This window comes from Cervus canadensis, chromosome 15 (assembly GCF_019320065.1).
Source record: "Cervus canadensis isolate Bull #8, Minnesota chromosome 15, ASM1932006v1, whole genome shotgun sequence".
Classification (NCBI taxonomy): Eukaryota; Metazoa; Chordata; class Mammalia; order Artiodactyla; family Cervidae; genus Cervus; species Cervus canadensis.
Window position 1 is genome coordinate 13,443,229 of NC_057400.1, and position 15,972 is coordinate 13,459,200.

The 15,972-nt window shown below is 42.0% G+C and overlaps 1 protein-coding gene across 10 annotated transcripts in view; it reads right to left on the bottom strand.

The window, feature by feature from the left end:
• Nucleotides 1-15,972, bottom strand: part of NCKAP5 (NCK associated protein 5) — a 1,111,865-nt gene that overhangs the window by 68,875 nt on the left and 1,027,018 nt on the right. For all 10 annotated transcript variants that reach the window (XR_006273101.1, XM_043487514.1, XM_043487515.1 and 7 more), the window contains 2 exons: nucleotides 5,640-5,954; nucleotides 2,144-2,280 (listed from right to left, as the gene is read on the bottom strand). Coding sequence is in view for 9 of the 10 variants with exons in the window: in XM_043487514.1 (XP_043343449.1) it covers nucleotides 2,144-2,280; nucleotides 5,640-5,954 (452 nt within the window). In the remaining variant the exon portion in view is untranslated. The remainder of the gene's footprint in view (nucleotides 1-2,143; nucleotides 2,281-5,639; nucleotides 5,955-15,972) is intronic.

Consider the following 15,972-nt stretch of genomic DNA (forward strand, 5'->3'; position numbering starts at 1 on the left):
GTATTTTAGGATGTAAGCTCCTTTATCTAGGGTTATGAATCCAAGCAATTACTCATTTCCTTTATTCCTTCATTCATTTAATCATTCATCCACCCCTTCCAAAGATTCTGTGCTAATCATCTTAGTACCTATTCTAGGCTAAGTGGTGTCCTAGGTTCTGGGGGGTACAGAGCTCAATCCAGGAGATACTGGTGATCTAGCAAGGATGACATTTATGAAGGATGACAGATCTACAGCAGTGGTTCCAAGGGAGTCCCGTGTCTATAGAGTTCCGGTAGGAAGCTGGGTATGATGAAATGCATTTTCATCCCTTTATTCAAGAGACATGAATGGAACCAACCACTGTACTTGGAACTAGAAATATAAAGCTCACCCATACTTCACGCTTTCCCTCCCTAGCAGTCAATGAAGCAGAGTTATGAGTTCCAAGCCCCAGTGATGACTCTTATAAGACCACGCAGGATTTCCAATGGACTGAGCTGGTGAAGGAACCCCAGAGAGCAGCGTGTGTGCTGGGGATGTGAATATTCATAGAGGCTCCCTCCTGCCAGCACTGAATGACATCCCCCTCTTTTATTTTTTTTGCTTTTGTTTTATTACTTTCTTGGAATTGCTTGAACCCTTTGCCACTATCACTACCTGTTGTTTCTGAACTGTTTCCCCTCCAAGTCTGGGTGTCTTTTAGAGTTTTATAAATTTTTTAGTTCCACAAAGCAAGCACAGAGTTCTTGAAGTATTGCTTCTCAAAATGTGTTCTGTGAACCAGCAGCATCTGCATCACCTGGGAATTGATTAGAAGTGTTTGGATCTCACCCCATCTATGCCAAACTGGACTCTAGGTGCATGAGGCAGGCAGCAAGATGTGCAGCCCTCCACGTGATTCTGATGTCTGCTCACATGTGGCAGCTACTGCTTTAGAGGGAACTGAGAAAAGCCTAACAGTTCTGTGTCTGATTAAGGAATGACAAAACACACTTGTTTACGCCTTTGCCTTTCAGACCCGTTCTGAGGGCTGGACGTGGAATTCAGAGGGCTGCGTTCTAAGCCTAGTGCCACAGTATCTTTCCCTTGGACCCTGACCACGGTCCAGCATCTCTGGAGCTGGTGTCCTCTGCTGTACATTGAGGCTATGGGCCCAGGGGATCACTTCCCCTACTTGTCCAGGTTCCCATTTCCATACCGAGGTGTTAAAGGCTGAGAGAAGGCTCCACCACACTGGCTACGTGGGATCTCCGGTGTGGGCTAATCTGGTATTTGCTCATCACAGTTGGGTAGAAAGCCTAGTAGAAACAGTAACAGGGCCTCCTGACGCCAGGAGTGGGAAGGCTGAGGTGGCAGAGGCAGGAAGGATTAAGGAAGGGCCAGGAAGCTCTGCGGGTTGACTCTTATGTCCTTCCAGCCACTCTTCTCACTGTGTGTGGGCACCACCGAAGACCCCAAAGCGGGCCAGCCCAAGGACAAGGTGAGAAATCGTGTACAGGCTGAATATGGCCCAGGTAATGAGCTGGAAGAGGTAAGCAGGAGGGTGCTGAGGAGGAAATAACATGTAGCTCTGGGAGAAGACCCAAGAGTCCCTGAGCCCTGAGCTCCTCCCCAGGTCCAATCACATGTCGGGAGGCCTGTGTGTGTGCCATCTCAGGGAGGATGAAGAACAAAGGACTGCGAAAATGACAGGGATTGAAGAAACACATGTCTCACTGACCCCAGCAAGTCATTTGACCACTCCAGGCCTCAGTTTCTTAATCCCTAAAGGGAATATAATCAACGCCTGCTTTACCTGTCTCATAGGTGCAAGGTAAAGTTAATGTAACTGATAAGATAATGAAAAAATAATCATGAATTCATTCTAAGTGGTGCCGTTATGGTTTCGGAGAGAGAATGACAGTCCCACAACATCTCATCAGGGCAGAGAATCCTTACCTGGGGAGTCAGGGTGCAGATGGGCAGAAGCAGTTAAGTTACAAGGACACAGTGTTATCTAATAATTTAGGAAAAAAGGAGAGCCATGGGCCCTTGGTCATTCTTCACTGAACCACAACGAATTTGATTTAACATTCACTCTACCACAGAAGTGGTTAAGGAGGTCATTTTTCACACTCAGGCCCAGCAGATGTAGGGTGCCCTCCTGGCAATCTCTCCTTACCTGGGTCTCTGCAGCAGCGCCATCACCCTCCCAGGCTGGAAGTGGCTTGCTCGCCATTGTGTTTTCAACATATTCGAATGATGAACAATTTTGAGACCTTGGCTCGGCTTCACTCTGCATTTGGGAATTGATTTTTCCTAAATGAGGAAATGTATATGAAATCACAATCGGCTTTCTTCAACTCTTTACAAATTTAGGGAGGAGGGGAGGACATATAGAAATAATCAAAACGGTCCAAACATGGCAAAAGCTTGGTTTGCCAACATACTGTCCCCTGCAAGTCTTGCTAACAGAAGTGTCTGCATAATTGTATTCATCGTTAGAGGATGTTCAGTCTCAGAGACCCAAAGGCAAACTGCCCTTGGACCACTTTTCCACAAGATGTTGATAGACTTTCCATGTTAGAAAGCATTTAGTGGGCAAACTGCTTGGGAAACACTGATCATTCTTCAGGTAGTGTTATATTAATACATCAAATAGCAAATAGATGTCTTCTTTTAGGGGAAAAAAAAGGATTTTTTTTTAATTGGAGGAAAATTGGTTCATATATTGTGTTGGTTTCTGCCACACATGAATGGCACAGGTATTATGCCATTCATGCCAACATGAATCAGCCACAGGTATGCATACGTCCCCTCCTTCCTGAATCCCCCTCCCATCTCCGGCCCCATCCCGTCCCTCTGGGTTGTCACAGAGCACTGGATTGAGTCCCCTGTGTCACACAGCAAAGTCCCACTTGCTATCTGTTTTACATATGGTAATATATATGTTTCCATACTATTCTCTCAATTCGTCCCACCCTTTCCTTCTTCCATTGTGTCCACAAGTCTGTTTTCTATGTATGCATCTCCACTGTTGTCCTGCAAATGGGTTCATTGGTACCAACTTTTTAGAGTCTATATGCATGTGTTAATATACAAACGAACAAATGGGTTTCATTTTTGGAGTACTTCTCACAATTCTTCATTTTGCTGATGGGGACAGTCATGATTTCCAAAGGGAGGATTTGAATTTGCAGCTTTTCCCAAACATGGTTGATTAGGAAGCCCTGATTTTCCTAGCAACCTGATGAAGATCATTTTGAAATAGGTGGTTTGGGAAACTGCACAGAGGCCCTTAAAGATCTCGCTGGGCAGTATTGTGCAAGCTCACATGTGCATATGCCTCCAGAGCTTTTGTAACACTTCAGATTCTGATCCTGATGCGGTGGTCTGGGGTGGGGTCTGAGAACTGGCATTTCTGACAAGCTCCCAGGGGTTGCCGCTGGACCAGGGATTACATTTTAAGTAGCCAGGGTGCAATTAGCAGAGAACGATTAAAGTTCTTCCATAACGCATAATAGTGGATTAACCTGCAGAGTGTAGTTCCTCCTCATGTTGGAATGGAGAATTGCTGTTATTATTGCTCCAGCCTCAATGATTATCAATAGGACATGCTGTGAGAGCCTCTCAGTAGCATTTTGCTTGTGAGCAGAAGCAAAGTAATTGTATTTTCATCAGCAATGGGAGATCTGTACAGTTACTTCCATTTTTGATATGGGGATAAGAAAATAACCAATTCCAATGCATATTTTAACTAGAAGTGACTGCGTGAAACTACCTTCCTTTTGTTCCATCTAGTTTTCTGCTCCTTAATTTTTAAGATGAGTAACCAACAGTCACAGAAGAGAGAGAAGTCTTGGAAAGCAGGCCTTGCCTCTGACGCATGGTGACAACATTCTAAGGTGGGCAGGAATGTTCAGGATGGACAGTACAAAAATGTCCAGCATCCTGTTGACCTCACTCTCTACCATATACCACTTTTTTTTTTAACAACTCTTCATGATGATTTAATTAAGACACAAACCTTGGGAAACTGGAACACTGAATATTAGCAGCAAGATCAGAACAATCTCCTTCCTATTCTCTTCCTATGAAGCAATTCAAGGCTTGCGGTTTCTATTCAATTTGTTATAATGACAGTGTTTAATCATGGAGTCTGCTCGGCAGCCAGTTGCTGAATTGAGGTCACACATGTGGCTAGTCAGGCATGGAGCACATAATCTATAACTACGATTTCGCCCCTGAATCTCTGGAGGCTGTGTCATTAATTAACAATACATTTACTTCAAAAATAATATGCATTCCGGCCTTTTAAAATGTAGCCTTGGCTTGAGATGAGAAGTTTGTGATGAAACATTCACAGCAGTTAGTATTACTGTGGAGGAAGAACTTAGCCATGGAAATACCCAATCACATCGATTCAAAGATGATTAATGAAAAGTCTTCATTTCTAATTTCTCAGAAGCCCCTGGTATAATCTCTACTTGTGGTTGCTTTCTCATCTTCAAATCATAAATGAAAGCCTTCAGCATTCTAGCTCATATGCTTATGCACATCATAAATGCAACATGGGCTGTACAAGTTACAAATTATTTAGTGTCATCCTGAACTGTAATAAATATTTTTAATCTTGAGTGAACAGTGAAAAAACTTTGACCCTTAGCCTGGTCCTGTCTTTAATCATGAAAGCCTGTTTCAACTGACTGTAGCAAAGGATAGTTCTTCTCAGGCGGAAGGCTCCCTCCATTCCACTGTCGTTAATGCACAATCTACTGCTAATATATCAAACTACATTTTTTATAGTTCAACATATAAATACATTTGAACAGGATAGGAATATGTCAGAAGACGTATGTTTCTGGTTAGAGGGCAAACAACACTTCAGCTAAATTTATGTCTTGGGCCTAGATTGGTCTATACTCAGAGTTAAGATTTAAAAGATAAAATCTGAAGTGTATGTCATATAGGTTTTTCTGTACCAATTTATATATCCATATACCTGTGCTTACCAGCTGGTTTCCTTTATGTGTATATGTGCATGTGCATGTTAAGTCACTTCAGTTTGTGTCTGACTCTTTGCGACCCCATGGACCGCAGACCCCAGGCTCCTCTGTCCATGGGATTCTCCAGGCAAGAATACTGGAGTGGGTTGCCATGCCTTCCTCCAGGGGATCTTCCCGACCCAGGGATCAAACCGAGGTCCCCCACATTGGCCGGTGGGTTCTTTGCCAGTAGGGCAATCTAGGCTCCTTAAATAACACTAAGAGTTGATGATGTTTAGAACTTACTTTTGTAATTTTGGGGGGCTCAGACAGTAAAGAGTCTGCCTGCAGTGCGGGAGACCTGGGTTCAATAGCTGTGTTGGGAAGATCCCCTGGAAAAGGCAATGGCAACCCACTCCATATTCTTGCCTGGAGAATCCCATGGACGGAAGAGCCTGGCAGGCTACAGTCCATGGGGTCGCAAAGAGTCGGTCATGACTGAGCGACTTCACTTCACTTTGTAACCTCTTGCTTGAGGACATAAAGGGATTTCATGCATACATACTTCGACTGGACAGAGGTCATTGACTGACCTGGTGGGAACCTTTTCTGCTGCCTGTTTTCCATTTTTGTGAGCAAGTACATGACTTTGATGAGAAAACAATCTCATCTGAAAGGTAAGGGGCACTGTACCTGAGGAGGCTGGTTTGGGGAGGAGACTTTGAAGAGGTCGCACCCCTCTGGCAGTCATGATGGGGTCGGATGTGGAGTGAACAATGGCGTTGTCTGCAGAGCCCTGGCTATCTGCAGAGGAAGGCACTTCTCTTTCAAGGGTCTGGGCTCTCATGGAAGAAGCTGCACAAAGGGCCGGCTGGAGAGACAGGATGGGGTCAGTGTCCTCAGGGGAGTCTGCTTGGCGTATGTACCGTCCCGCTGCGCGAGTTCCTGAGTCTGGGAGTGGGAAGGTTCCAATCCCACTGTCCAGGGTCCTCATCTGGCAGTTTGTTTCTAGACAGAGTAACATAGTGAGGGTTAGAGACGGCTCACATGAAAGGAGAAAAGGATCATGAGTGTTTGGATCTGGTCTGGAGGAAAAGGGATATCTAGAAGGAAGAAGTACTATTAAGGGTGTAGTAAGTTTCTAATGAGTGGGATGAAACAGACATTTATTTGAACACAGAAATAGTCTCATAATGTAATATGAAGTTAGAAGGCTGGCCATTATTGGCAGCAAGAGTCATGTATACATACAGTGTGCACGGTTCTCTAGAGTTGTAAGAGAAAACAGTCATTAGAGGCCAAAAATTATTTTTGCTCACTCTTATTTCAATTGAGAACCATATTACTTCAATCAATTGGGTGACATTTATTAACTGAAATAAGAAGAGTAATGAGCACACATAACAAACTGAAGTGATGTCCTAACAAAGGAGATTGTGCATCTTTTACCATGAATTATCATCCATCCAGTAGTTCACTAAGTCTCCAGCCTCTCAATTTGACTGTGAGGACAAGTAATTCACATTCTACAAGGGCATTCCCCCAAATACATCACCTATCATGCGGGCTTCTTGTGACTCCACTGCCATCTAAGGTCTTCCTGAGAAGATTATAGGGCCACTTTCTGTCTTTCCATCTACCTTTCTCAGTGGCAAAACTCATCAGTGCCCTTTGGAGTTCTTGTTTCCAGGCATCCCACTATTCGCCAAAACAAACCAAGCTGATTTCACCATATGTGTGACATATTCTGCTAGTTACATCTCAACTTCAAAACGTTTTTTTATCCAGGAAAAAATATTATATTTGAAAAAAAATTATTACATGGTTAATTCCTGAAATGAGGTGTAGTTTATCTAAGCTAATGAGATAGCTTCCAGGATTTGCCTGTGACCCAAAAGCCTCCTGTTCACATTACAATCTTAGAATGAAACATCCTTAGTATAATTTATATTACCATCTTAGTCTAGGACTGGGGAATAGGCACATCTTAGCACTGTGTTAGGCATGGTGAGGAATATAATAGAATATGTCTTGATCTTTGTACCAAGAGGCTCACCAACTAACATTTCAGTGGTGCTTGGAGTCTGGTCTCTGCTAATAACTAATTGTGTGAACTTGTCACAGAAGATCCTTAACCCCTCAAGGTCTCAAGTTCCTTCTGAGTTGCTGTGAGAATAAAAATACGTTCACTGTGGAATTTCTTAAATTTAGCACACCATCAATAGCTGAGTGAAGGAAATAATGAACGATGACATAGACAATATGCTAGGGATATTTATTAGATTTCAGTAGATATATGATAGGTATATAGTTTATCTTTGAGGATTCTTCTTACAAATCCCACTGGATTTGCTGGATGTACAGCAAGTAGTATCTGAAGAGCAGATCTGCCTATTCCCCCACTCTCCCCCTTGAAACCTCTTTGCTCTGAGTAATAGCATTCTGGGAATTTTTGGATGCTAAGGTGAAAACAAAGGGCGTGGAGATGGGTACAGAGCTGACTTTTATAGGTTCTATTAGGTTTGGTGCTTGGTTTTAGAAGCTCTGATGAACTCCCCATCAGAAGAGAGGATTCAGTCTCCAAAGTGAAAGTTAGCGGGAAGGTGCAGACACCGTTTCTACAGTATGGTGCCATTTAGCCATCTCATTCGCCATCTGATCTCAAGAGGCTGGTCATGGACTTCAGGAGCCCTGAATCACACCGCTATAGTCTGAGATCTTTCCCAGAACCACAAGGGCTAAGTTTTAGGTCCATTCATTTCAGGGCCTCCACCCGGTCAGCTTTCTTCTCTCTCAGCTTCCCAGATTATTCATTATGTTCTCTGCTCATTTTCTCCTCAATTAAGCAAACTCAATTGCTACAAAAGAGACTTTTAGAAAAGTACTCAGCTGTTTGCATGGGAAAGCACAGCCAGAAAAGAAAGATCTTCTTATTCACAAATTGGTGTCCTTTCTTCATGCTAACCTAGATATATGGCAGTCCTCATGTTTAGCATGTCCATATGTTGTACTTGGGGGCATTTTTAACTGTCTAAATTATTTCAATCTCACACAGAAGTAAGTGGATCAGTCTTTAGGGATGGGGATCAAAGATTCATGGAATGTAACAGCTTTGATGTGTTAGTCCCTGTGTTCCCCAAGCTGCCTGCCACAATAATTTCCTCCCAGCATCTTCAGGATGCTTCAGTTCTGGATTTAACAGTTAACAGTTCTAGGGTTCTGTTCACTCAATGGCTCAGTTAACAGTCATTGAGGCAGCCTTGTGAGCTGAAAGCACAGAGAACGGCCCCCTACTTCTGGTCAGGGAGCCCCGCTTGTCCTCTGGGACTGGGGCTGGCCCCGAATACCAGCTGGCTCCCACGCTTCTCATCCTGAAAACGGAGTCAGTGGCTGGCATTTCCGGCATCTGCACGGTTCCTGAGAACCACAGGTACTCAGGCTCTCCTCCTGCACCCTCTTGGATCGCATCTGTAGACTTCCATGCCAGGTTTTTAAAAAAATCTTACCTCTCTGGGCTTGGTGATAGGCATTGCCTCCAAGGGCAATATTTTTTTGGCTTGGTTGAAGAATTCTGTAGGCATTTTGTGGGTTAATCTAGTCCCCTGAAATGCAAACTCACAAAGCACAGTAGGATTCTTGGTAACCTTTCTAGTGATTTTCTGGGGAAAGGCCCCAGACATCAAAGCCTGTTGATGTTGCCTGGCCTGGAACACCAGGTAAGGAATAGGACAGGGAGAAATCTGGGGTAGGAAGAATTATAAAGGAAGTCTAACTCTCATGCCCTTCTGAGGACACCAACATTTTTTTCATATCTGTCCCTTTAAATTATTCTTCCTTCCCTTCTCTCCCTCCACAATATTGTCCTGGTTAGAATCTATAAAACAGAACTTCTGGTATTCCTGAGTTTTCTCATTCTCTCAGACTGTGTGCAATGACATTAACCTCAGAAATCATCTGCCATTAAAGCCATCTTTTTATTTCTAAAAATTACAGATGCCAAATGTAGTGAATTTGAAGGACTCAATTGTAAGTACCTATGAAATGAGGTGTGGACAGTCAGGAACTCAGACACCATATGCCAAGTTTCCCCCTCAAGCAAAATTTCTCCAGAATGCAAAAACCTTTGGAAATAGAGTTTATACTGAAAATGCTGACACCTTCTTTATGTAGTTTCTTTAAGGCACTATAAGTTTCTCACAGTTCATAAAAAAATATTGTAACCTGAAAAAGTGTTAAGATATTGTACTTTTGAAGTCAGTTTTTTTTTTTTCCTCAGGGAATTATAAGAACTCACAAAATAATTGAATAAGATAAGAATAAAGATCATGGCTTCTGGTCCCATCACTTCATGGCAAATAGATGGGGAACAGTAGAAACAGTGGCAGATTTTATTTTTTGTGCTCCAAAAATCACTGCAGATGGTGGCTGCAGCCATGAAATTAAAAGACCCTTGCTCCTAGAAGAAAAGTTATGACCAACCTAGACAGCATATTAAAAAGCAGAGACATATCTTTGCCAACAAAGGTCCATCTAGTCAAAGCTTTTCCAGTAGCCATGTATGGATGTGATAGTTGGACTATAAAGAAAGCTGAGGGCCGAAGAATTGATGTTTTGAACTGTGGTGTTGGAGAAGACTCTTGAGAGTCTCTTGTTCAGAAGGAGATTCAAACAGTCCATCCTAAAGGAAATCAGTCCTGAATATTCACTGGAAGGACTGATGCCGAAGCTGAACCTCCAAATCTTTGGCCACCTGATGCAAAGAACCGACTCATTTGAAAAGACCCTGATGCTGGGAAAGATTGAAGGCAGGAGAAGGGGACGACAGAGGATGAGATGGTTGGATGGCATCATCGACTCAATGGACATGAGTCTGAGTAAGCTCCGGGAGTTGGTGATGGACAGGGAGGCCTGGTGTGCTGCAGTCCATGGGGTTGCAAAGAGTCAGACATGACTGAGCGACTGAACTGAACTGAACTGAAGAATAAAGTTCAAAGGCACATACTGGCTTTGCATCCACAATGAGTTGATTCAGTCTTGACCTCAACAAGTCTAAGTTCACATTTGTGGCTATGAAAATAGCTGCCAAAAGGGCCTTGCCAATGAGTTTAAGGACTGGGTCACTAGGTGGATCAGCAGGTTTCATTCTCTCAAGGTCATCAATGACTTCTCTGTCCCTGGTAACTTGTCATCCCATTTGCCTTCTGTCTTCCAAGGTAAGTTTTCTCAATTATCACCACCACCAAGCCCCAGATGTTTCATGAGATGACTTGCATCAATGCTTCCCAGTCCTTTTAAAGTCCTGGCACACACAAGAATTATATGACTCACCGAGGAACACACCGCCTGCCCCCGGACCCCTGGCCACCTGAGTCCTGAGGGCTCAACATCTCAGTACACCTGGGGTCCATTCATGGCACGTCAGCACGGGAGGGAATCTCTTCCTTACTATGGACTTGGGACCTCCTCTTACTATCACCTTTGTTTTGCATACTTGTGACAGGAAAGGAAACGAACAGATTTGCAGCCTGTTAGCAGCTGATAGGAGAATCTCTAGGCCCTTCTTTTTTGGAAAGAATGTTGAGAGTACTTGGGTTAGGAATACTGTCTGGCCTCAAAACTTCAATAAAGAGAGATTTATTGTGCCTGAGAGAGGGGATGAGTGGGCTAGGGGTGAGCAACCAAGAAGGGTGACATTCTGTGTGTGATGGTGGTAAGAAGACATTTTGGAGAAACATTTCAACCAGGGGCTTTTCAACTGTTAACTTAGGATGTGCAATACAAAATCCCCACTCAGCTTCATCAGTGAGCATCAGCCCTCCGCTCCTGAATCAGGTGCCCCAGCAGGTGGCTTTAATTCTCTCATTTGAAAATTAGATTATATAACCTCCATCACAGAGGTGCTCTGAGGACTAGAAACACAGCACATAATAAACAATAGCACAGTGCCTAGAACAGGTACATAGCTATCATTCAGAAAACGTCAGCAATTCTCAAAATAAGTGTTTTTGGACTACTAGCATCCTGGGGGCAGACTGGGTTTTACCCATCTCCTCAGAATTCACACAAAAGCCCCATTCCTGACTCTACTTTACCTTTATTCCACTGAACAGCAATTATATGCTGATAGAGATGATGAGATTTATAGGCCGAGAGAGTGTCTGGTTTGTTCTCCATCACCCATGCTCAGCACGGTGCCTGACACATAGTCAGCTCACATGGAGTGCAAGAAACAATAGGTGGATGAAAAACAGCTCTCATCTTTAGAAAATTCTTCCTGAGATTAAGTTGAATATGAACTTTTCCTTTTGAAATCCCAAACTGCTGCTTTCTGTTCTCACTTCAGCAACCAGAGGAAACAGCTGACTTCATTTTTCTGTGTAGCTATATTTCTCTTACAGCCAGACTTTATTAATTCAGATAGCCAGGGGGATAAGATCATTCAGAATAACTGAATATTTTAAAGACAGATTTCTTAATACTTCCAAGCCCTTAGAGCAAAGGTCAGTGACCAAGATGAAGGATAGCACAGGCAATGTGGCTTCAGCATCCGCCTCAGTCGCTCCTTTGCCTCCGAGCATCACTAGGCTGGAGATCCCAGGTCTGGCATCATTCCTCTAGCCCTCGTCCTCAGGAATGCAGATGCCAAGCTAAGTGTCAGCACTGCCTTTAATATCAGCACCCACAGTAGTACAAGAACCATGTTCTCACAAAGGCAAATTCCTGGGAACCACTTGCAGTGAACGGTTGCAATTATTCAGTAACTTCTTATATTCTTTACACAAAACAGTGAGGATTTTCTCCTTTAAAACAATTTGACTTCTTCTTGAATCTTCCAAACTTGTTTTACACTGTTCCCTTACCTTATTTTCAAAAATAGCTGGAAAGGGAAAATCTTACTTACAGCACTGCTTCAGATAATATAAATTTCCAAGTTGGTGGAATCTGCATTAGCACTGATTTGGAGTGTTTGGGAAGGGCCACAAAATCATTTTTTCCTCAACCTTCTCTTCTCCAGATAAAATATCTCAACTTTTTTTTTCCCCGCAGAGCCTATCTCACAAATATTTAATTGCTTGAATATGTAAACCAAAACTCCTGGTATTATTAACATATCTGTCCAAAGAGATTATTGTATAGGACAGACTTAAGCAAATGTTCCTTGAGTTCTAAATTGGTCTAAATATTCAGAAGAATGAAGTGAAAAGAGAATAAGCTCCAGAGTTGGAAAGAGGAGGCTTGATAACCTTCCTGGCTACCTGTTGGCAGTATCAAAAAAGTGATTTTTTAAAAAACTGTCCTGACCTCATATAATCATACCTCACTGGTGATAAGCCGGGCACAGTGCATATTACAAAGCAGGTGCTCAGAGAGTTTCCAGGAGGGATTGTCAGGGAGAGGTGAGGGCCTTGCAGGTACGTGATACACATACTGTCATGGAATTGAAGACTAATCAAACCTTTGCCTGTGTGGTCAGAGTGCTGCTGCAACACCTGAGTACATTTCACTAAACAGCTACCCTGGTTATTTCCTAAGCAAGTGCCACATGACAACCGTTTCCTTGGGGATTAGTTGATCACATTGTCATGAACAATTACAAACATGGAGCAAAGTACTTAGAGTTGGCTGCAAGCTGCCTTGTATATAGAAAAGATGGAGCCCATTCTCTCAAGAAATCTATTTTGGAGTTGACACCAGAAAGGCTTTTTAAAAAGCCTAGACAAATGAGGTTTACTGATTTTCCTTTGCTCACAGACTTATTACGTTCTCAGGGAACACTCCCAAATTAGCAAGCTGTGATTTTCAGTCTATCCTAAAATGTTATATACTTGCTTCGGTGCAATGATCTATCCTCTCTTATATATTCAAGAAAACTACTTCATTTAGTATCACTGTTTTTCTCCCTTCCATACTCATAAATCCTCAGAAAATGGAAAACTTTTTAAAACCCAAACTCATTTTTACTCTGAGAACTTCGATCAAATCTACAAAGTTTCAGTCAAACATGCAATGAGGACCCTGTGTAATTTGCCAGCCAGAAACAGCAACTTATGGGTGTTTAATATTGATACCATATTATTAATTGGCATATGTTCCTATAAGGCAATTGTTCATGTAACTAAGTCTTTGCATGAGTTCTCTCCAAGTTCCTAAACATCTTAAGCTACATGTGGCACTGGAAATATAAACCTAAACTGCAGATGGGAGAACAGATCTCTTTATTTGCACATCCTTCTCTTCATCTGTATGGCTGAAATAAGTTAAAAAAAAAAAACCTAAGTCTGTTGCCAAAGTCATATCAATTAAATGGAGGTTATTCATTCTAAGTTTACTCTGTGGTTTTGTTAAAGTAGTCCAAAATGACTATACTGGCTATTTACTCACAAACGTTGGATAACTTTTGACTGTGGCATTAAGATGACCTTCTGGAAGAGTAAATTCAATTTGATGGTTTCAGAATGCGTGTGGAGACTTAGCTTCTAAGTTCAAATTGGATTTAAGCTTTCTGAGATTTTAAAAACATATAGGAGACTGCAAATTTGTTTTCCAACCCATGTGTTCTCTTTGATATAAAGGAAAACTGGAACTTTGGGGGTTTGGTGAACTAGTACATGGGCTTCCCTGGTCACTTAGCGGTAAAGAATCCACCTCCCAATGCAGGAGACGCGGGTTCGATCCCTAGGTTGGGAAGATCCCCTGGAGAAGGAAATGGCAATCTACTCCAGTATTTTTGCCTGGAAAATCCTATGGACAGAGGAGCGTGATGGGCTACAGTCCATGGGGTCGTAAAGAGTCGGACACATCTTAGCGAGTAAACAACAACTAACAACACTGGTATACAGGGAATGAAAATGAGAAAAAATGAAGGGAGCTAATGTGACACATATTTTAAAAAGAAAAAAATATTATAAAACTCCTTTGTCAAGGTGATGAAAAAGTTATTTAAACCAATATAAAAGACGTGTTACCTCAGGATGGGATGGGTTGGTATCCTGTGGACCTAATACTGTTAGTAGTAAGATCACATAAAATATTGTAGTGGGATGTGACTTAAGGACATAAATTGGAAAAGGTCAGGAATATGTTCCAAATGTCTGTGCTGACCATGAATTCACAGGAGCCCTTCTTGAATTTATGTAATCATTCATCTGGCATAAACCTTGAGAAGAAATTCCTTAAGTTTGCTATATGTTCCTTCCTGTCGCTGACACCAAGACAGCCTCTTCAAAGGTTTCTGGAATGGCCCTTGGTCGAGTGTTCTGAGATTTTTTTTTTTTATGCAACTTTCCAAATCCTTCTTGATTTTACAAATATTAATAATTGTCTCTAGACTCTTATCCCTCTAGACTGAAAAATCTTGAGCTCTTCACATAACTCCTTCATGTCTTGCTATACTACTGCGCCTGTCTTGTAAAAAAGTGGTCAGACTTGTGCAGGGTATTTACTGTGATCTTCTCTGGTGGCTCAGATAGATGGTAAAGAATTTGCCTGCAATGCGGGAGACCCAGGTTTGACTGCTGGGTTGGAATGATCCCCTGGAGAAGGCAAAGGCTACCCACTCCAGTATTCTTGCCTGGAGAATCCCATGGACAGAGGAGCCTGGTGAGCTACAGTCCATGGAGTTGCAAAGAGTCAGACATGACTGAGCGACTAATGCTTTCACTTTCATAAGAGCAGGGTAACATGATCACTACAGTTTAAAAACCAGCATTTGCTGGACTTGGTCAGGTGGTCTAGAAACAGACCTGGATCCCAGTTTCTTGCATCTTGTTTCAGAAGTCACCACTTCCAGGTTAAAGTCCTTATTAATAAGAATGCAACATAGATTACTCCTATCTCTGCACAGAGAGATAATTACCAATCAACCACTTTCCTAATCATATATCAAGTATTGGCCTCCTCATATACTTTTCTTATTGAAAAAAAAATTAATTTTATTAGCAAAACTTTCTAGAGTACCACCAAAATGTATAACCTCAATGGTGCCAGCCCTGATCTGTGACCATCATTTTTTTCTAATTTAAGAAGTGCTAATTTATCTCTGTCTTTTGTTTCCTTTTATTCTTACTCATTCTATATCCATGACATAATTGCTCTGTCCTCAGTTTTTCTCCTTTTTATCTAATAATAATTTAGCTATTTGTTTCTCTTAATCCACTTTGGGACCGGTGCTTTTATAAAAGGCATGCTGCGATTTGTGTTTAGTTACTCGGTCATGTCAGACTCTTTATGACCCCATGGACTGCAGTCCACCAGACTTCTGTCCATGGGGATTCTCCAGGCAAGAATACTGGAGTGGGTTGCCATGCCCTTCTTCAGGAGATCTTCCCAACCTAGGGATCAAACCCAGGTCTCCCACATTGCAGGTGGATTCTTCATCCCCTGAGCCACCAGGGAAGCCCTTAAAAGGCATAATAAAGTTCTAAACAAACGGTGTTTACTGGTTCTCCTTAGTTCAAAAAGGTATTGTATTCTCAGATCACATTGCCAAATTAGTAAATTACAATTTCCCCTTAAAGAAGATACAGCATATTTATCCTAAAAGGCTATCCTTGTATCTGTTTAACGATCTAACTTCTCTCTCAGCTTCACTCCATCTCTATCTGTTCTGCCAAAAGGAAGTGAAAAGTTGAACAATTATCTGGTGAATCTGATAGACACAGATGGCCATTATGGGTAAATCTGTCTTTCTAAATCTCTAAGACTCCATATCAGGTTTCCTGAATTATATGGACAACTGCCACTACTCTCCATTTTACCTGCCTGGATAACATCTGCTCTGATACGGCGAGTGAGGAAAAGGAGGAAAGAAAATAAATTGGAGGTAAGCTGCTGCAGGAAGAGTGTCAAAGTAACTCAATTTGGTAGGAAGCCTATAAAAATAGAGAAGCATGAGGAGATTCAGATTTGTCAGTTTAGAAACAGATTAAAAATATTAAAGATGTTTATAAGAGCTTAAGCATCCTATGTATTACAAACCTATTTTTTAAATTAAAATTTTACATTCTCTAAAATTACCAATTATTTT